Source organism: Corvus cornix, chromosome Z (assembly GCF_000738735.6).
Source record: "Corvus cornix cornix isolate S_Up_H32 chromosome Z, ASM73873v5, whole genome shotgun sequence".
Taxonomy (NCBI): Eukaryota; Metazoa; Chordata; class Aves; order Passeriformes; family Corvidae; genus Corvus; species Corvus cornix.
The window spans coordinates 58,014,675-58,037,967 of NC_046357.1; the positions used below are offsets into that span (position 1 = coordinate 58,014,675).

General features: G+C 39.1%; 1 protein-coding gene across 1 annotated transcript in view; it reads right to left on the reverse strand.

Annotated features, from left to right (window-relative positions):
* Positions 1–23,293, reverse strand: part of CNTLN (centlein) — a 198,954-nt gene that overhangs the window by 122,289 nt on the left and 53,372 nt on the right. Inside the window, 2 exon segments of the mRNA XM_039567578.1 lie at positions 4,823–5,002; positions 19,373–19,506. Coding sequence (XP_039423512.1) covers positions 4,823–5,002; positions 19,373–19,506 — 314 coding nt within the window.

Consider the following 23,293-nt stretch of genomic DNA (forward strand, 5'->3'; position numbering starts at 1 on the left):
AGACCTCCAAGACCATCAAGTTCAACCTTTGACCAAAACCATCACGTCAACTAAACCATAGCACTAAGTGCCACATCCAGTTGCTTATGAACCCAAACATACTGTAATATTGAACATATAGTAATGATGTAAGTTTCAAAAAGTTAGTCTAAATTAAGACACAGTAAAACCATAAATGGAAATTATTACAACACCATCACAGAAATCCATGTTACAACCCATGCTTTTTATGAGAACTTGAAAAGGACAAGGGCAGAAATCGGCTGAAGAAATTCTAGGGTGAAGGTGAAGAAACAGTCCAGACAGACTATACATAGCACATTCATGATGTTTAGTTTTACTTTATTTATATTCACTTTTTTCCCTCCCAAATACTTGAATATTCTGCAGATATCATTCTACACCATTACACACAGGAACTACTGTGCTGTAAGAATATCAGTACAGGGTCTTCCAAGCATGACAATCATTGCCTGTGAGTGCACAATTTAGTATCACCCTAACAGACTCAGTCTAACCCAGAATTTCTTCAACTTTAACCTATAAGAACATCTGGTGCCAAAATCTACTTGCTAGAATGTGACCAAGTGTACTGGTGTTTGGCATACAAGAAACAAAGACTACCTTAATTAACACCCTTTTTTTTTATTAACAATAGAAAACAGTATCTGAGCTTGAACTAAAGTGTGGGAATCTGCTAAAGATCTGAATTCCTCAAAACTTTTCCAAAGTAGACATGAAAATGACAACACACTTATTACTTATGTGGGCTTCGGCATATTTGACTGGACATAGAGTTTCTCCCCTGCCTTATCATGTGAGAAAGAACTTAGGCTTTTCATTCCAATTTGAATAGGAACCTGCACTATCACTAGCATTTACAGATCTGTATAGGTTTAGTATTTATTTTTAGACTTTAATACTGCTTGCATAAACACATTTATTTTTAACTATGCTTAAAGGTTGCTGCAGTTACAAAAAATATGAGAAGTGTAAAATTTAACCTTGTTATGGTAAACACAGTAACTTGATGTTCTGATGACAATTTCTTGGGCTTGAAGCAAAGCAAACTACTTCTAGAAGACACCATGAGAAGGACTAGCAAAAGCAAATGCAGGTACGATATTAACATCTGAAAATGTATCTGTCACGTTTCTATTTTTAACTATTTGCTGATGCACTTGATGCAGATTTCTGCAATGCCTCATAACTGGAAACTCTTACTTGCTTTCTAATTATTAAATCTAAATAGTCTAATTAGACTAACTACTGTGCATTCCTTTTCTTCATCCACAGACATGCACGGTACCGCTATTCATAGTATTCTCTATTTGAGAGCTGAGTTCCAGGACATAAATTATCATTTCCTGTTGAATGACAATGGTCTTTTCACTCCACTGAAAAGTCTTCCACTGAAAAACATCTAATCAGTATGATTAACATGGATCCTAACGGCCACATCAGATCAAGCAAAAGTACTTCATTATAAAAACAAAGGCCTTAAATTGTAAATTTCAGAAAACTGTGATAAGCTGGCGAAGGACTTCAGAATCTCTTCTTGTCTTATTATCCCTAGTATTGATTGAAATCTCTCCACCTTGAAATTGTTGGTGAGGACAAATCTATTGAGTCTCATTAAATCCAGCATAGGAATGAAGTCCCCAGAGCATTTGGGACCACTAAAGCAGATGCTACACATTTCAGAAAAATATTCTCTATCCTTGAGAATATGAACTACAGCTGCAATATGAAGTAGACATCAATTTGTTTCCATAAAAGCTCTAATGTAAAGGTGTTATTGTAGAATACAAAATCCTTAAAATTTGTACTTAGAGGAAAAAGGTATGTCAAGTCAACCCAACTTGATAAAACAGATTACAGATCTTTACATGCTGCTCACCACAGCTAGACTTGAAAGAGAATTTGTGGTGCCCGATGGATTTACATATAATCCAATGCAAGTTTATGATCTTAGATTTATCAGAAATATTTTTTTCTTTTTCCAGTCTACTGTTTCATACTACACATTAATATCAGCACAAAGATCTGTTTTTCTCAATGGTACCCTGTTAACGTGAACTTTGAATATGTGAGCCAACCATACTGCCTGAGCTATAGCACATTGTGCCTATCTGACCACTAACAGTGAGGTCATTGATCTTGCTGTAAGGGACAATATATCATAGGATGTACACGCTGATAGGCTCAGTGCCATTTGAAGAAGTAGGAAAATATTCCTTTGTGACTATATTTATGGAATAGCTGACACATCCTTATCTAGCTGTTGCAGACTGCATATTATTAATGGAGGGAAGACAAACCGAACACAGATTTGTCTGCAATAGTTTGTTCCTCCCTCATTCAAGCAAAAAAGAAAGACATTTGTACAATTTCTAGAGATGCTGAGTTTTCCAAAAGCCTGCTGTGACTTTGGTAGGACTGCCTATCTTGTGATTCAAAAAATCCATGTAACTTTGAAGCAATTACAGTTGGCTGTTTTATACAGTTCTGATTAGAAATACATAATAGGACTGTCATGATTAGGAATTCCTTTCCCCTTCCAAAGTTCTCTCAACTCAACTTGCCACAAACATTAGATCTATTCCACTCTGACTTCAAAAACTTCACTTACTCCTTTTTTCACCTTTTTTTCTCTTTTTTTCCCATGTTTTTTCAGGTACGATATTTTACAAAAAGACAACTTAGCAGTTCCACAATAGTAATTTTTTAGCAGACCTGAGTTGGCTTTTAGTGGTTTAAGAGGCAAACCTTATTCCTTCATGTTAAAAAATATTGAACTCAACACCTCCAAACCAGCAAATTTTAGGGTCTTTTATAAGTTGGAAGTATTTGGTAGCTATCAAAAATTAGGACTTATCTTCTAAACCACATTATTCTTGTTATAAGGTAAGATAGGTAGAAGTTTTAAGTCCTGCCTAAGACTGACTAAAAACTGTGAAACAGCTTTCTGAAGCAATCCTGAATATTGAACCAAATCCAGATTAGAAGCGGCTTGACCCTATAGCTATATCAGTATACCCATCATTTTACATATTACTTAAGCAACTATTTTTCAAAGGACAGATCAAACTCTTTCCCATACGGAAGAAATACTGGCAAAATCACTATTATGCAAGGTAAAGTAACCTATATAAAGAGTTTTGTCATGCTTTAAAACAGTCTAATGAAAATCCAGTTTTATTTTCTTTCATATTGTACTGTCATAGAACTTGTCTGGAAGAATATGGTTTTACAGCCACCGGTGAAGACACTTCCTACTGTCTTTTGTCACCTTTTTTGTTGGTTTTTGGGCTTGTTTTTGTTTGGGGTTTTTTTTGGTTTTTGTTTGTTTGGGTTTTTTGTTGTTTTTTTAATTTGGTTTGGTTTTTGTTTGTTTGTTTGTTTTGGTTTGGGTTTTTTTGGGCTTTTTTTTGTTGTGTTGTTTTGTTTTGTTGGGGTTTTTCGTTTTTTTGTTTGTTTGGGGTTTTTTTATGGTTTTGTTTTTTTGGTTTGGTTTCCTTTTTGTTTGAGTGACTCAAAGGATCCATTTAACACCTTCAGAAGCATTGACTGCAGAATGAAAAATAAAAATCTAGCAACTCCTGACACCTATATTCCCTTTTTTTCGTTCTAGAATTTACTCTGTCTTGCCCCAGCTGGATAAATTCCCCCTGCCTTGTACATGTTCTGAACAACTTTGATGGAAAGTCTACCTGTAGCTTGACTGGGCTACTATTGCAATGCAGAAGAGATTTAATATCTATCATCACTGCAGTCAAATAAACTGTAGAGTTTTTTAGGTGTTTGGGGTTTTTGCCACTCCTTTTGATGTGCAGCAGCTCTTTATGCTGGTATTCCACAACATTTATAATTACCTTAGCAAACTGCATCACATGGTACAGTGTCAAGTAGACAAGAATGTGCTGGGCCCTATGAGCTATAAAATGCTAACCAAACACATCTTTAGAAACCCAGTACTGATTCTGGTTTGACTCAGGCCTAGCTTCACAATTTTATTACAAACTGCATACTCTTAAGTAAGATGACAAAGGGAAGAAAAAGTTTTTGGGAAAAAGCACTAGCAATACACAACTCCAGAAAGTAGTTCCAAGATACAAGAAGGCATGTGAAAGTTGTTTATACAAATTCTTTCTTTGCCTTCTTCCTTCCTAATCTTTCTAAAAAGGAAGCAAATATATCTTCTCTATTTCTTACAGATTGAAAAACATACATCATTTCATAAACCTAAAACAAGTTCTGAGTAGTGCCCCTGACATCACCAAAGATATGAAACTGTTCTGCAAATGTACATACTGTTCCAGCTTTGTGAACTAGTCAACCATTTCAAAAGATATTATACCAATAATTTTTCCAGTTAATTTTTATAGAGCAGGTTTTTGTATCTTAAACCACTAAAATTCTTTGTGATTCGCACAAATACTTTGTTTACAAATGAAAAGAATATCTTCCCCTAAACTATGAACATCAGTTTGGAGAATTTAGTAATTGAAAGCTCCCATCCTTCAGAAGAGGAAGAAAACCATAGTTAACACCAGATTAGATAAAGAAATTTATATGCTTGGCAATCCAATCCTATTTTTCTTAAGATGAAATATAATCTTGATTTTTAAGTCTGATCAATTCAATGTATGAAAGGGGCCATATATGCTGGTATGCAATTAGGCCAATAAACTCTCATACTCAGCTACTTTTGGCAATAATAAAAAGCCAGAGATCTAAAGGATGCAACACTACAAAGAGCTTTGATTACTCTTTCCATTGATATTGAACAGATGGATATTAAAATGAACCCTAAGATCACAAAGCAGAATAACATACTTTTTGATATGATGTTGTTTTAGCTGTGTGAGCATACTCTCAGTCTTGCAGCACTTTTTCTGTATCAGTATTGAGAGTCTGTAGCTGCTTTATCAGCTCAGCCTGCTGTGTTGTATCTTCAGTGTCTTGTCTGTAAAGATTTGGTAGCTCCTCTAACTCCTTCCTGTGCAAAACAAGGAATAAAGAGAAATTAAGAAAAAGAACAATGACCTCTGTTAAAAAATTGTATGCAAATAATTTTATTGTAGGTAATAAGCTTCCTATCTTCATTCATTTTTCTGTCAATTGCCTTACAAACACTCTAAGTTACATGTAAAATATTTACCACATTCTTCTGAGAAATATCTACAAAACAGTTAACTTTCAAAATAGAATGCCTTTCTATTTCCCTGTAATGCTTTAACTGCTCTAAAATAAATGAATTTTCACTACTGCATTGTTTTCTCATCAATATTCAGTTAGCTCTTTAGCAGTTCATGTCAAAATGTAAAATATGCAGAACACATCAACTGTATATAAGTTTAATTTTTTTTTACCTAGAACAATCAGAAAAAGATAAAACTTTTTTCCTGAACTTGCAGAGTATGTGTGAGGCAAGTTTTTTTTCTGAAATGCATCTATTCCCTAGACACATGAAGTATGTCTGCTGATAAATTACTTTTTGTCTGCAGGTACGGCATATTGCAACAACCATAAACAAACTAAGCAAAAACTTTGGTGTGTATTATATAACATAATAAAAGCCCTATGAAGACAATAATAGGAATGATGTTGTAATGCAACCATAGAATAGATCTAATAGCCAGCTTTGTTGATAATTTTACTGTACTACTGATGGATTTTCTAAATTAAGATCAAAGTACAGTAACACTATTAATAATGATTAAAACTTCGAGTATTTTCTGCAAAATATATTAAAAGTACAGATGATCCCTGATGAGTACAGTATCCCTGTTTATATATTTTCTACTTAATTATTTTTTAATTCACAAGTGCATTTCACACTAGTATTACATATAGATACCAAAATATATATTTAGCACTCCAACTAATTTTCTTCCTTATTTCTTCAAAGATTTGTCTCTGTAACCTCTAACACATACATAAGATTTCTCTGACTAGAACTATCATTAACAACAGGAGTTATCACTGAATTTTTCTAATACTGCTGGAGATGTCCAGGCAAAGATTAGTGTACAAAAAGTAAGCAGCCAATACCAACTACACTGTTTTCTTCCAGGGAAAACACAGAATGACAAATAAACAATTTTAAGGGGAGTTCCCAAAATTTTTTTCTTAAAACCTATGCCACTAATTAATAAGATTACTCAATATAGATACATCTGAATACAAGAATTTAAATTACATATACAATACAACAGTCAGACAGTTTTATTTTGTTAAAAGGCACCATTTCAGAAGGCCTGTTAACACAGCAACACAGGATAACACTTAAGGACATGCTAACCGTGCTTACTAGGACTTAACACTAAGTCCTACTGTTCTGAATGAATTGTTAAGTAGTTAGTTCCCCGAAGTTAACAAGGGTAAAGGTACATTAAAGACTCCTGATGTAAGAAAGTGCCACTGCAGTATGTATTGCATACTTAGTAATTTAATTCTGTTCAGAAGTACAACAGCAAAAATAAGGACAGGGTGATATATTAGTGCTTTCTGACAGCTGTACGATGAGCTTCCAAACATGCACCTGTTTAATTTCCCTGTGTGTATACAGTAGAAAATGACAAATCTTTTCACTGCAGTTAAAACAGAGATTGTATTAATTTTGTACAGGTTCTCCCATCAGATCTTCATTTGGTTGTGGAAGGGAAAAATATGGGATAATGTTGAATTCTCAAGACTGGTCTGCTATATTGCTACTCTTTAATTTGTATGCAAACATCAATGCAGTTATCTGTGTCTGTCACCTGAGAATGCAGTATTATGTGTTCTCTAATGGTCGGCCCACAAACTGTATTAAGGTCAATGGGAATCTTTTTTGTTGACTTTATCAGACTTCCAGCTATATCCTTAAGGGGAGGCAGTGGGAGGGAGAAGCTAAACCTTGCAGCCACACAAGAACCACAGCACAGTCAGAACACATTAACATATTTGCTTGTGTTAAATTCAAGGCCTTTTAAGTGTAAGGAAACTCAGCCACAGTTCAGTTACAACATATTTTAAAAATCCAACTTGATTTATTCATAGTTGTACTTTAACCTGCTTCCCTCTTTAGTGAATAAGGCACTATTTTTACATTGTAAGTCAATGGGGGTACCTTCTTTTATCTCATTTATTTCATTTTTACAGAGCAATATGGAAATTCTGCTAACCTTAGCAGGTACTATTCAGTAGCCATGTGCAGTACAAATAAATACACAGAAATAAGCACCATTGATAACGATGAGCCAAATCAATGAGGGGAGTTGTTGGGGCCCTCCCCCTGCCATGGGGTCCTGGGAGAGGGGCCCTGAGGGGACAGAGATGGGGTTTCCCTGCCCCTGCTCAGCCTCGTTCCTCATTGGTTGTTTTGTGTTCCCCTGCGCGGGCAAGGACCCTCGGGTCCCGGGATTGAGCAGTTCCTGGGCAGAGCCCCGGCCACGTGGCTGGAGAAATAAACATCTCTCTGAAACATCTACAAAGAATCGGTCCATATATATTTCTTTTCCACAGGCCATGCTGTCTGATACACGCGTGTTACAGTATCCCCACTGTAACAAATGGTGGGTAATGCGGGCAGAACAATCCCTGATCCCTACAGTGACTGATTTGTGAGTAAACTTTGGATTTCTCTTCTTGTTTTTGTTCTGCTGTTCCATCTCTAAACTATGGAGGAACTGTGGAAAGACTCTTGGCTCTCAGAGCCGCATATGGACATTTATCTTAAACTTGAAAAGATTCTCGAACAACGGTTTATAAATTTTAGCTTAATTCAAGCCCAAAACGAACTGAAACATTTCCTTTCATGGTTATATAAGAACTTCTACGTTTCTTGGGATTTAATTCTTACCAAAGACTTCTGGAACACCGTTAATTTCTGAGTCAAAATATATGCCGATGGAAGAATATTTTCGTGAATATTATTTAATTACCGAGACTGTTGAGCAATGTCAGCTGTGTCCTGGCAAAGGGAAGCCTGGCTCAGGGACCCTGCGGCCTCTCCCACATAGACCGAGCGCTCTCTGAGCAGCAGCGAGGCAGTTCCCGCGTGCGGGCGGAGCGACGCCCCGTGAACGCCCGACCGAGAGGGGCGGCGCACAGGCGGTGGGCAGCGGCAGTGGTGGCGGCAGAGCGGAGCCACACCCAGCTGAGACGCGCGCTGGAGCAGGGCGCGGGGGGCTCGTCACCCGGAGGCCCGGCCAAGATGTGGGCGCAGCCCCAGGCAGCGGCAGTGCAGCTGTGAGCAGAGGTGGCAGCGCGCGGGGAGCTGAGCAGCGTGGCCCGGCCCACGCGGCCCTGAATGCGACCCCGGGAAGAGCGCGCAGGCACGAGCAGCCTCCATGGCCCCAGCAGCCCTGGCAGCTCCAATGCGGGAGTGAGCGAAAACGAAAGAGAAAGCAAAAACGCAGCAAGATGGAAAACAGCAGCCACTCCGAAAAAGGAAAAAATCACCGTAGCTAAGGTTTTAGGAATAGTAAAGTGGTATAACGTTGAACAAAATTATGGTTTTATAACAAGATGTGACAACCAAGAAGACATATTCGTTCGTAGAACTGCTATAAAAAGAATAACCCTGAAAAATGCATCCCAAGCTTGGGAGATGGAGAGGTGGTGGAGTTCAAAATTGTGAAGGTAGAAAAGGGTTATAAGCAGCAGAGGTCACTGGGCCTGATGGTGTTTCTGTAAAAGGCAGTATATATGCTAAAAATCGTAGTCATGTTAGACAATATCTCCATTATAAGCCCCGCCTACAGTCTCCCTTTCCTAATCCCACCTTTCCCTTTTATCCTATATCCTATTACCCCCAGTGTATTCCCAATCCGTTTTTTTACCCATGGTTTCCCTCACAAAACCATGCCTTTGCCAATTGTTTCCCCAAAAATCCCTTTCCAATTCCAAGTGGGGAATGAAGAGGGAAGAAATGAACTATTGTTTAGAGTTCCGACAGGTACAAATGGAAGAAACCCTCTCCTGCCTCAGTTTCCCCACAAAGCATGCCCGGAGAGTCCTGTCTCCCTATTGTCAGCCTTAAGATGTTCCACAGAATCTGTTTGGACCTTTAAAGATTCAGGAGGGTGGCTTGTTTTGTTTTGAAACTGTCCTTGTTATCTCATGTTTATCCAGTTGTTTTCAATGTTAAGTTTTAAATCTCTTTTTGTTAAAAATAAACGGGTGAAATGTTGGCGTCCCTTCCCCCACCATGTAGCCCTGGGAGAGGGGCCCTGAGGGCACAGACACGGGGTTTCCCTGCCCCTGGTCAGCCTCGTTCCCATTGGTTGTTTTGTGTTCCCCTGCGCGGGCAAGGACCCTCGGGTCCCGGGATTGAGCAGTTCCTGGGCAGATCCCGGCCATGCGGCTGGAGAAATAAACATCTCAGAAACATCTATCAAGAATCTGTCCATATATATTTCTTTTCCACGGGCCTCATTTGATACATCGTGTTACAGTATCCCCACTGTAACACATTCCTAATTTAAAACTCCCTGTTATAGCGGGGAAACTGCAACACACGTATCAAACAACAAGGCCTGTGGAAAAGAAATATATATGGACAGATTCTTGGTAGATATTTCAGAGATGTTTATTTCTCCAGCTGCATGGCTGGGATCTGCCCAGGAACTGCTCAATCCCGGGACCCGAGGGTCCTTGCCCGCGCAGGGGAACACAAAACAACCAATGGGGAACGAGGCTGAGCAGGGGCAGGGAAACCCCGTGTCTGTGCCCTCAGGGCCCCTCTCCCAGGACCCCATGGCAGGGGTAAAGGGACCCTGACATTTCACCCGTTTATTTTTAACAAAAAGAGATTTAAAACTTAACATTGAAAATAACTGGATAAACATGAGATAACAAGGACAGTTTCAAAACAAAACAAGCCACCCTCCTGAGTCTTTAAATGTCCAAACAGATTCTCTGGAACATCTTAAGGCTGACAGAAGGGAGACAGGACTCTCCGGGCATGCTTTGTGGGGAAACTGAGGCAGGAGAGGATTTAATGTCTTCCGTCCCCCTTTTCATTCCCCCCTTGCCATCAGAGAGGAGTTGTAGGGAAAGGGAACTGTATAGGGAAGCCATGGGGTGAAAACCAGATGAGGAATAAACTGGGGATGGGGTAAATTTAGGAAAGGGTTTATATTGGGTATAGGGTAAAAGGGGAAAGTAGGCTGTGGGTAGGGAAGTTGCTGGGATGGATATTGTTTATAATTTTGTGCATAACGGCTGCCTTTGACTGGAATACCTCCAGGTCCAGTAACATTCGCTGCTTGTAAACCCGTCTTTCCTTGCACTATATCAAATTGTACAATTTCCCCATCTCCTACACTTTGCAGGTAATTTTTAGGGTTATTCCTTTTAATGGCAGTTCTATGGATGAATAAATCTTCCCCTGTATCATCTCATCTTATAAATCCATAGTTGTTTCTGACGTACCATTTCACAGTTCTTGTGATTTTCATTGCTACAACTTCTCCTATCACATGCTTGCGTGTTTGTCATGGCTGCTGGTCCCGCATGGCTGCTGCCTCGCCAACTCCGATGTCTCTGTCGGGCCCTTGCGTTGCGGCTGCTCCGCGCCCTCCAAGCGGCGCTGCTCCGGCAAATGTCTGGGCTCTGGCCCCACGGCCTCCGAGCAGTTCCGCTCCGCCATCTCCACACTGCTTTGAGAGCGGCCCCGTTTCAGCTCGGCGCTGCGCACCTTCTCATGTCGCTATGGAAACCGCCGCTTCTCCCTCCACAGGGCTCGCCGAGCCGTATGCTCAGAGCGGGCTTCCACGCTGACCCCCGGTTCCTGGCTGCTCATGGGGGCCGCCTCTCTGCTGCATGTGGCCCACGGCACCCGCGGCGCCTGTGGCATCGCTCCCTCGCTCATGGTTGAGCGGCCAGGGACCCGAGACAGGGATGGGGTCTGCGATAAGGCGTGGGCTCCCAAGGGGGCCGGGCGCATCCAGCACAGGCACCTCCGCTGGCACGGCTGCAGTCACACACTCCTGGGATGGCTGCCATGCGGTCTCGGCCATGGGATTATGGCCATCCTCTGCTATAGGGGTAATGGGACCATACAAATGATCCTCAAGAGCTTCACTGATTACAAGGCATCCACAGAGCGGTTCAATCACTAATGCATGTTTTGTTTGATCCCTCATCTCACACAAGATCTTGTACCAAAAGCACTCGAGACTAGTTCCAGGAGGATTAATATCAAAAAGTAAGTCTCAAGAAATATAGAAGAAATTTTTGAAAAGCCAGTTAAAAAAATGTTCTAGATCTCCTTGAACAAATACTTTCTTGCTTTGTTGTTCGAGGATTCCTTTAACTTCTAGATACATTTCTTTCTGTGGTTCAGAGAGCCACACTTCCCATGATTCTTCCATAGTCCAGAGAGAATATCCAAATCAAGGTGAGAAGAGAAAGATCTAGAGTGGTTTTTACTCACGAATTTTCTGTCCTTAGGGATCGGGGATCGTTCTGCTTGCAATTCTCTACCATTTATTACAGTGAGGATTCTGTAACATGATATATCAAGCAAGGAGGCCGTGGGAAAGAAATATATATGGATGGATTCTTGATAGATGTTTCAGAGAGATGTTTATTTCTCCAGCCGCATGGCCGGAGCTCTGCCAAGGAACTGCTGCAGTCACGGGACCCGAGGGTCCTTGCCTGTGCAGGGAAACACAAAACAACCAATGGGGAATGAGGCTGACCAGGGGCAGGGAAACCCCGTGCCTCCCCCCAGGGCCCCTCTCCCAGAGCTACATGGCAGGGACCCTGACAGGAATGGCAGGGAACAAAGATGTTGATGAAATGACAAGTGAGGGAGCTGTGGCCTCGGCTGGCCAGCAAAAGCAGACAAGTAGATATGCAGAGAAAAGACCTTGTGGTGAACAGCAGAATGTTCAGGGAGGACCTTCACCTTAATGCACATAAATAAGAGAGTGCTGACAGTATGAGGGAGGTTCTTAAGGGTCTTCCTGGTGATAGGAGAAATGGATGTTAATGTCTTCACAAACAACTCAATCTGAAAGAATCAGCCAAGTTCTGGAAAAAAGGCTGTGGGGGTCTTCACAAACATCAAGCTGCACAAGTTTGTCACAGAACCGAGTGCAGTCTGAACTTCAGGGAAAAATGTGCAGGCTTAATAGACTTATGAATATTAACTTTTCCACCCAGGGTGGGCTTAAAGCCAATCCTAACAGCCATGCAATGAATTATGGTGGGGGGGGATACTCTTACAGGGGAATATGCAGTGGATGATTCAGAAAGGTTGTACCTTCCTAGTACCTCAGCCAATGGGGAAAGGACGAGGGCAACACGCAGTCAGGAGTTTAGGAAAAAAGGAGGCCATGTCTTCCAAAAACCCAAGAGAGACCCCACAGGGGTATGGCCTAGTGAACTCTCTCCCTTTATTCCAATAAAGTTGATTCTTGCAGGACTCCTCTGTCTCCTTTGTGGAAACTGGCCTTTGACAGCGTGATTTTCCACATGGAAATAAGCATAACCAGGTGCCTATCTGAAGCTGCTGTTCAAATGGACACAGCACATCCCCATGGAAAATGACAGGAGGAATGAGAGATCTATCTGCACCTGCTGGACTCATTGGGATCACAAAGACAAGGTGGGACAACTCACATGACTGAAGCACTGCCATACATGGATACAAGTTCTTCAGGGAGGCCTATGTTCAAAAAGAAGGTTCTGCGAAACTAGAGCAGTCAACCACATCTTAGTCTGTGGTGATCTATTTACTCATGGCTTTTTCCTATCCCAGATTGTTCCCCACTCTGTTCCTTGTCCCTAGCTCTGGGCACTCCCACAGGCTCTCCCTATTGGTTCCTGTACCCCAGCTCCGCCCATGTACCGCCCCTGTGCCCCTGAAAAAACCCCCCAGCACCCAGACCAGAGGTCTCTCTGCCTCTGAGGGTCATTGGGACAAGATGAGATAAAAGTCCTCTCAAACCCTCATGGGAGACCCTTCTCACCTCCTTTGCCATCACTGGTTGTAGCGCTGATAGCTGCCGGAGCAAGATTGCGGGGCCGTCTGAAATGGACCGCGGGAGGGCGACCATGGTTGCACTGCCCTAAGCAGCCCTGCTGAGTTCTCAGGAAAGCTGCAGCTTGCTAAGCTAAATCTAGCGACTACAACATTAGTCCCTTGGAAGGTGATGGACCATGTAATGGAGAAGATGATCACTGGGAGTCATAAGGGGAAATAATATTCACAGATTCATGGAATATTCTGAGTTGGAAAGGTACCACAAGGATCATCAAGTACAACTTAAGTAAATGGCCCATACGGTGACTGAATCCACGACCTTGATGTTACTAGCACCACGCTCTAACCAACTGGCCTGGCAGCCTTCTCTGAGGGAAGTACTGTCTCAGTGGCTAAGGGGTGAGCACTGAATGTTCTTCTTTTTGATTGTAGTAAGAAAGACTTTTGACACAGTATCCCAAAAAATGCTATAGGCAGACGGATGAGGTACAGGCTAGATAAGTGGACGGTAAAGTTCCCTTGAACTGGTAGAACTGCTGGGTTTTAAGAGTTGTCATCAATAGCACAAAGTCCAGTTCAAGGCCAGGAACTAAAGGAGTAGCTTAGGGGCCACAACTTTTCAACATCTTCATTAATGACAATGGAACAGAATGCACCAAAGCAATTTTGCTGATGACACAAAAAAGGGGGATGGCACAACAGATGTTTGTGCTGCCATTGAGAGGGACCTTGGCAGACCAGACAAATGGCCTGACAGGAACCTCATGAAGTTCAACAAAGACAAGTGCAAATTACTGCCCCTAGGGGTAATAATCCTGTGTAAAAGTACAATCTGGGGACAGACAATCCGGATAGCACCTTGCCAGAAAATGCCCTGGGGGGCACCTGAATTGCCATCAGATACTAATGTGGCCTTGTGCTAAATGCCATGACATCCTGAGCTGCACAGAGGATACTGTTGCCAGCAGGGCAAGGGAGGTGATCTTTCCCCTCTGGTCAGAAGTTTTAAGGCACATCTTGGTGCTGGGTCTGGTTCTGGGCTCCCCGGTACAAGAGAGACACAGACATGGCTGGAGTGAGCCCAATGAAGGGCCACAAATATGATTAAAGTATTGCAGTATCTGCTATACATAGAGAGGCTGGGAAAGCTGGGTCTGCTCAGCCTGGAGAGGGAAAGTTCAATGACAAATGAACTATCAACATCTATAAATACCTGATGACAATCTAGAAAGAAGATGCAGATGGACTCTTTTAAGTGGTGCTCAGTGAAAGGAAAAGAGGCAATAAGCACCAATAAAAACCAAGTGAAATTCCAGCTAAAAGTAGTAAAAATATTTTTATCCATTAAAAGTGGCCAAACACTGGAAAAGCCTACATAAAGAGTTTGCAGAGTCTCCATTCTTGGACATACTCAGATTAGACACAGTACTGGGCAGCCTGCTGTAGCTGATACTGCCGGAGCAGAGGGCTAGACCTGCTGAAGGAGCGTACTACACCATCTCCAGAGGTATCTGCCAGTTTCAGCCACCCTGTGATCTTCTTTGATTCTGTTATTAATTTGCTTGTCCTGTGCTCCCAAGTATTCAAAATCAACCCCATGGTAATCAAAAAAACTGTTAAAAGATAAAAATTAATTTCTGATCAAAATATTTATTAACATGCTTACTCTAAGCAGCAAACAATAAACACCCTACAAGACAGACACCTGTCTGTCACTGCAGCAGGATAAGGATGTCAAGTCCTCAGAAAAATTTTCGTCCTGGGTGAGGACAGAACAGAAGAAATAACCAAAAATTACTAATTAAATGTAACAATGATGAGTGGCATCTAAAATATAAATGCCATTATACACACCCATACATGTATACAGGCATCTATACATACATATAGATATATAAAATACATACATCTACACATAAAATATAAATTACATGTAAACATGTACATACATAGATTTAAATAGATGTACAAACAAGCACATGCTGATAAAATGTTTCAACACACCATACACCTCAAAGAAACACAATTTTAAGAAAAAAGTCACCATCAGCAACAGTAATTGAAAAAACAACACTGTCAGCTAAGACCCAAGCTGAAACACTCAAGTCTACTTTTTTCCACCACCCCGCATTTTCCATAAACTAACACACTACAATACTGAGAGCTTTTAACTCCATTTAAGAGCAAAGAAGAAATTTACAGACCTGCACTCTTCAAGCAACAAGAAAGGTTGTGCTATGAAAAACAGTCTGGTCTTTCTCAAGTCAAAACAGAAGAGCATTACTAAATTATTTCAGTCACTGAAGTAAGACTATTGTTACGGTAACCTTAGTAGACTTTGCTCTCAGCATTGCAAGGTTGATGCTACATGAAGACTCCACAAAGCAGACTGCAGAAAGACTCAGAGATTTGGCACCTTGTTCTACCAGTAACAATATTTAAGTCATTACTGTTGCTAAGGGTATAGAGACAGCTCTGGTGCTTGAATCTGACATTTCCTTCTATCCCTAAAACATAACAATAAATAAAACCTTTCTGTTCCTGTATGCCCCTACCAATGGTTTTAGAGTAACCTGTGGCTTCCTAGAGACGTAAATGAAATGAGTAGCTATTGTCATTCCACAAGCTATATAACTGTGCTACAAACAGAATTAAAAACACACCCATCACTTCAAGCGATGTTTCTTAACTTTGTTTCACCACCACAATTTTAGTGAATATACTGGGACTTTGAGCACCGCAGCTGCCCCTGTCATCAAGGGAATAGAAGATGGTTTGGGGTAATTCAAGAATCTCTAGGTTCCATTGCCTGCAGTTTAAAAATACAGCACAGTGACAGGTCCTACAAATTATGACTTCTCATGGAAATGGCATAAATACTACAAAATGGTTTGCAGCACACAGCAGAGAATTACCTGAAAAATCCAAGAGCAGCAAATTAAGACCTGAGTAAAAACCTGACTGTCTCATAACTTATAGCACAAAAATTAAGAGCAACTGCATTGGAAGGGGTGGTGGGCAGGGTGGGGGAGTAAGATTAGCAATATTATTACAAAAAAATTAGTTGGAAAATTATCAGGGGTACCTTTGGACTAGATACAATTCAAAAGCATGAAGACATGGCTCACATTTCCACTAAAAATGCAGGGGCAAGAAATTCAAATTAATTTTAGAGTAGATTTTACTACCTTTGCAAGCAGTTTAATATTTCCTCAATAACAATGACAGCAAGGCTCAAGCCTCAAAATGTCAAGCAAACCTCTCCAGTCTGATGTTCAGAGCTTCACCAGAGCTCTGTGTCAGACCACAAAGTTCTAGACCCTAGTATTTAGCATAATTTTAAAGCAAAAATCACCAAGTTTGATAACATGAAAATGGAAAGGTTACCAGGGACTCTAAAGAGATCCAGAAAATTTGTACTGAATGCAAACACGAAAAATAAAACAAGAACATGCATTTTACAAGTAATTGAGAAGTTTGAAATTAAATCTAGTAAGGTCAAGAGTGCTTTGCAAAAATTAAGCCAAAGAAGAAAGGTAGTGGCTTCTTGAAGACATTCACTATGCAGGATGGATCCTGTAAATCCTGTTTTTTCTCTGGTCCTAGAAAATTTATCTTCCACACCTCATAATTATGTGGCAGACTCTTACTAACACATGGCAGTATTTTCAGAAATATCTTTTATTCTGTAGGACCAGAGTTACACTGCAGTGTTTCTTCAAAGTCTGATCTCTGCTAATTTGCTGAAGAAAACGATTCTCTTGATGTCTACAGACACATTTACTGTTAAACTAAAAAAACCTCTTGCTGGCAAACTGACAGATATGCACAACACAGGAAGTTGTGAATGCACAAGAAACAGAGCACTAGCCCAGTATGCACATATTCCCTTGGAGACTTCCTTTTCCAATTGAATTTAGCACCTAGTGAAAAATTTTGGACAGTGTCACCAAGGTGTCAGCAGAAGGTGTATTTTTCTGAATCTGCTTATGGTGCATATGAAAGAAGACACCAAATGAAGGAAGCCAGTTGCCTTTCTTTCTTCTTCCAGAGCTTGTTTCTAACAATTTCAATTGTGTTCCTGCTCTGTTTTCACTGAATGGAAGGTTGGGGACAGTAGGAAGGCAAAAAACAGGGAGACAGAGCACTGGTGAGAACAGATACGTTTCCAAGTTAGATTGTCTTTTCAGCTCTAAAGTTTGAAATTGATAATGGGAAACTGAAGATAGTAAGGAGAATGGGGTATTTTCCACACTATTTGTCAAAGAATTTTCTGCCAGTATCAAATGAAAACCAAGCATTCAATGTGATACTTTTATAAGACTAAGTTTTAAACTGATTAAAAAAACCCAGTAACCATAAAAAGGAAAAATTAAATGCTTTCGTTGTGAAGTCAACACAGTTGTAAGACCTTGGCCTAGATATGAAGATGGAAAGGCTTCATTTTCTCCTCAGATTTTTTCCCTTAACTGAGGAGTTGTTACTTTAACTTAAATAAGAGTTTGTCTTTTGTTTACAAAGACCTGCATAATTTTCACTATTTTTTTTCATTGAGAAACAACAGAAAATTAGTTTTCTCTACATACTGACATCTCCGGAGGATTAGGAGAAATTTCAATATTCTGTACTGTAAAAGTACAGACTATTTGCAATTCTTAGTATGCATTGCTAACTACTGGAACTGTGAGTTTTACAAAATATAAGTGTAAGCCTTCTTTCTTCATAACAGAAATGTCAACAAGAAATTTGTAGCTGAAGTTCATTGAGAAAGATTAGCAGAAAGAAGTTAGCAGACAATGAATTATAATTATATTGATCAAACATATACATAAAGACATGTGAAGTGTAATTCACATACTAGTGATATCAAAAATACTATTATTCTTTGCAATACCACTAAGTATCTAGGTAGGAAAACATTAAAGCATACAAAAAACCCCATCTGATTGATTTACTGTTTTCCTTAAATTTAGAGGACTGGTTATATGGAAAAAAACATAGAAAAAGACTTACTTTAAAATAAGTATGCTGCTCATCTCTTTATTACTTCATGTTCAGACCTTATGTTAAAATGCCCTTATTTTAATTCTGTATTTTAATGAGATGTTTGTGCCAAATTCTAAGAGGTTGTTTTGTAGTGAATAACAAAGAACATATTTTGAGAAATTTGAAGTTCAATGATTTGGCCAACTCAGATTGCAATATCCTAAGCTGAAACCAGCAAGCAGTAAGTTTGTTAATTTGATTACTTGACTAAAATGCCTTCTTTTCTGTCCTCACACATATGTATTTTTCTGAGAATAATTTCAGGAGATAAATTCTATTAGTCCATTACTGAATTTCACAAATGCTACTGATTTCCTCTTTCAATACAATTTCCCAATAAGCTTGCCCATGTTTATTGACTTTTTTAAACCAAACTGGTATTATTCCTTTTAAACATGAATAAAACAAGACATCAGTTTTCTTGTAAAGATTTCAACAAGATGACAATTTAGGTCAGATGCATCAAAAATCATATTTCTTGGTTTTTGGTTTTTTCCCCAAAAAACACGTAGATAGTGACTCCTGATAGAAAGAATATTTGTGCTTGGAAAGTTAAGAGAAGTATCCATACCAATTACTTCTACTTCCCAACTGCAGCTCTTCAGGCAAAACGTCAATTTAAAGGAATATTGAAGGGAATATTATTTATCTATCATAGAAGTTAAACACTGTGTATGCCTCTGAAATTAAGAAGTAAAAAACGGGCAATTTCCTGACAATCCACTTAAAGTTACCAATTATCTTCTGACATTACCTTCATTCTGGGGAATTCAGCAGTCTTTTCAATTCATGTAATTCATTCTGTCCTTTACTTCTTTTCAAAGACACAAATAATGCAGCACTAATCTTACAGATTCAGTGTGAAAAAATAGTGTGTGAGACCTAAGATAAAGCTTAAATCATTGCACTTTAAACCTTTAGCACAGGCCTATGTAGACTTTTGCTGACTTGTCAGATATGACTCTAATTAAAAAGTTAAACTTGGGCTTAAAGCCTTTTCAAGTTTAGGGCATTTAGCATTTCTAATTAATGTTTATGTCACTAATCATAATGGTTACTTTGTTACTTTCAGTAGAGATTGGTAGTTCTCTGACCCAAAGCTAATTACAGAACTGTAATGTTTTAAGTCTATCACTACTCAAAAACTGGTAAGATACACCAAGAGTCAAAATGTATCAGAACGAGTCTACATAAACTGGTAGACTTCCAAAAGCCTTAGGTCTTGTGCAACAGAATGTTAAAACACACTGTTGCACATCTCTAATGCATGATACTGCTTTGTAAGCGGAACAACAGTCCTTTTCAGAGGATTCAGACTTGAAGTCATTATGAAATACTTACTTAGCTCTGACCACATCACAATCCTTTTGGAAAAGTTCTTCCTCTTTCACAGCTACCTGAGATGACAAGTTACAGCATATACTGTGCAAACTTTTTATTTGTTGTCTTGTCTCTGCTAAATCAGCTTCCAAATTCTGCAAAGAAAGTATTTGAAATTCATTAAAGCTAATGCAGAAGAAATAATTAAAATCTACTATGCAAGTTATCTATGTAAATAGATATATAGATGTGTCCATACATACATGCATACACTTATTGTGGTCTAAGCAAATACATATAGGTATATGAGCATGTATGAAAAATGTGAAATACCAGAAAAAAATGCGCGTTTCCAATTTTAGGTGGCCACAACTTCTTTACTCTAAGAAGTTTTCCTTAGTTCAATTGCTGGATGTGGAAGGAGGATCCTGAATTAAATCTTTGCAAAACAGTAGTTCCCTATTTAACTACTGAACTGATTAAACCTTGTTTTCTATGTAGAAGCTCCTAAAAAAAAGCAGCTATGCATTCATTGTTTTCAGCTCTCAGAAAAATTTACAATATTGTGTATATGAACTAAGAACCACAGATACAGATTCATTTTTGAGACTGCTTGTTGAACCTGCTCTTATTTTGATCTGTTAATACAATGCAAGGAATAGTTTATTCAGGAAAAGAAACAGCATACAAGAAAACTTCTGAAAGTGCTCACTGAAAACAGTGTAAACAAGCAAGGCTCTGCCTTTTGCCCTAAGCTAGAAGTTAGTCAGCAAACTGTGAAGGTGTATCCAGGAAACACAGCAGTAAGGCACCTTACTTAAGCAAGACTTCAATCTCTACATAAACCTTGCCAGAGTTCCCTCAGAAGAGCACATCAGTCCTCAGGAAGCTTTGTATGACTGTTCTCCCCAGAGTGTTTTGAGGCAAGAATGGAAATACAAATACTACAGCAATATCTAGAACAGAATTTCAGACGCTGGCAACAGCCTTAGACCTGCTTTGGAATCATGCTACTCACAGATGCAACCACTCGTTCTCAGTAAGGCAAATATTCAATGATTCATTAATAATTTAAAATAAAAGCCTCCTAGTAGAATATCATCCCTAATCTACTGCCAAGAGTGTATTAGTTTTCCATTTACATACCGACTTCGTTAGAGACATAAAGAAATGTATATTTTTCCCTTTCAGCAATATCTCAAATACTGAGGTTATCAAAATATATCTATAACTGAAAAGTGAATAATTAAATTCTAAATAAAATTCCTTAAAATTGCATAAAAATGTCTTATAAGTATTTAGATGTATGAGAAGTGTACTACAATCAAATTCCATGAAATTTTACAAGAACTGTGATGTCCTGTTAATAACAGTAACATTGATGTAAGGAAATACCAAAATTCACAGGTGAATGAGGTAGGAAATTAATTTGTTTCTTGACAAATATCAGGCTATATACTTGGTGTACCCAACAAAGGAGTCACCATTCAATGTCAAAGGCTAGGTAAAAAACCTTATTTTTCCTTGAATAACGAAAAAATCAAAATGATAGGAGACAGTTCACTATCAACATATGAAGAAATTTTTTTAATGTAATGAGGTATTTGTAACTCGCAGACAAATAATTGTAGGGTTTCTCCTCAGTATTTTTCTCCTCTGCAGCTAAAGGTATTGAATATGTGAACAAAAACTGTAATAGTTCATATATTCTGTGAATAAATTCTATATGACTATTTTTAATACCACACTATAGAGTTGCAGAGGTTTTCCATGGAAGGGATGGAAAAAATCTAACGTTACCAGTGCTGTAAGTTCCTGTCACCCATTGCACGGTACAATACAGAGAATACGTAACACATTATTTTGTCATAAATACAACTTTAGAAGTTATCTAATGGCAGAATTTAAAATTATAAAAAAGTATCCTTCAGTACTTCCATTTGTGACATATGTGACTACAGCTCTTGCTTTCAAGTAAGAAATTAATCAGGTCAATCTTTTGAACCAATTTTGAAAGCTTGAGTTTTTTGGAAGCATTACTGAAAAACATGAAAATAGGGAAAGAAAAAACTTGTTATACAAACACCTTACCTACTGAAATACTGCATACTGATGTACAAAAGCTCAGCTTAATACTGAAATCAGAAATCTAAAACAGAATCATAGAATGGTTTGGGTTAGAAAGGATCTGAAAGGTCATCTAGTTCCAGCCTCCCCACCATGGGCAGGGAGATCTACTAGGTCAGCTTGTTCAAGGCCTTATCCAACCCGGACTTAAACACTGCCAGACAGCAAGAGAAGGTGAATTTAAAAGAACTTCAAAATGAAAAGCATAAAAAACCAAGGCATGAGGCAGCACAGTTATGCCCATTATGGAGTCACTATGAATTAACACTACAGTTTTATTTGTAGCTTCAAACCCGTTGAAAGTCACTTTCAAAGACAGTAGCTTTGTTTTCACGCTTTTTCCTGTTACATATTATGACAGAAGTGAGAGTAATTTTTCAAGGTCCCATCTCAATAAAACTCTCATTTTTCAGTGGAACTAAAATCGTAGGCTCCTCTTGAGAGAGATGGCTGTTTCTTTGGAAGTTCTGACCTTCAGACTTTAGAAACTTCAAGAAGTACCATGCTAACTAGGAATTAACAAAAACAAACAAACAACGCACCTGTAAGCAATTTCACTAGCTTTTACTTCACTTCCACTTAAAATCTGCCAGCCTGACATTTTTTCATCTAAATACAAAACCTTTTGTGACTTGAGTTTGGGGAAAAAGGTCATCTTGATAATAAACAATAGCTTAAGTAACCTTCACCTAAAGAACAATCAAATAACTCAAATACCTAATTGATTCTTAGATAGGGAGACAGATGGCTGGTTGGCAACTTTTCCACTTGTTCACTTTTAGGATATATAGAAAACTCTGGGAAGCACAAAAGAAGCACAAAAACTTCTCAAGAACTATTTTAGGCAGAAAGCAAAGACCTAAGTCAACTTTCTGTACACTGTACATTATTTACATGAAGGTACATACAGAAAGGACAAACAATAAAACACTACTGTCAACTTTTTTGCCACCTTATCAGGTATCCTCCTGTTAACCTGTCTCAGTCTGATTTCAGCTAATATGACAAAACTTTAAAGAAATGTTCTTCGAAAGGACAAACTAGCCATAGCAGCTTTTCCTTTCTCTCAATTTGAAGAAGTTGAATTTTATACCCGAATTCAGGTTACAGTAGGTTAGGAAAAACAACCAGTCTTTGAAAGTGAGAAGTGGCACTTTTCTTCAATGGATATGGTTTAAAGACTGGGGGGGGGGGGGGGGGAAAAAGAAAAGAAAAAGGCTAATAACACTTAGTTCAGCCTCTGTACAGGTGACCATTTTTCCAAAGAAGCAATCTGTGATTTAGATGTTACATTTCTAGCATCTAATACACGTTTTAAAGGCAATGTTGGGCTAGCTCATTTTGATAAGGACTCTTTTTATTCTTTCAGATAGAGGAGACTAACATTGATAACATCTGCATACAACACATCTTTAATATTGTAAAATTCCTTGTTTATTACTAAAAAACATGTACAAAAAGATGCTGATTCAACTCCCAAATTAAAGGCTGAGAGGCAGCCAACACTCCCGGCACCCCTGGACGCAGTTCATCTCAGGCTGTCCCAATGGACGTGTACTAGTCAAGTTCCCTCAGGTATCTTCTAACACATCCATTCTTAGTACTTTACACTGAAGTCTCTCTCTAGGCACAAACTTTTGGGGACGTCTTGGAGAAGACTGAGGGAAAGACAACATTTAGTACCTCTGCTGTATCTATTACCTTTTGTAATTATAATTGTTACATTTCAGCAGCAGATCCCCATTTTCCTTGTTCAGCTTTTCACTGATAAAGCAGTGCAAGAAACTCTGGTTTTACCAGTCATTATTTGCAACT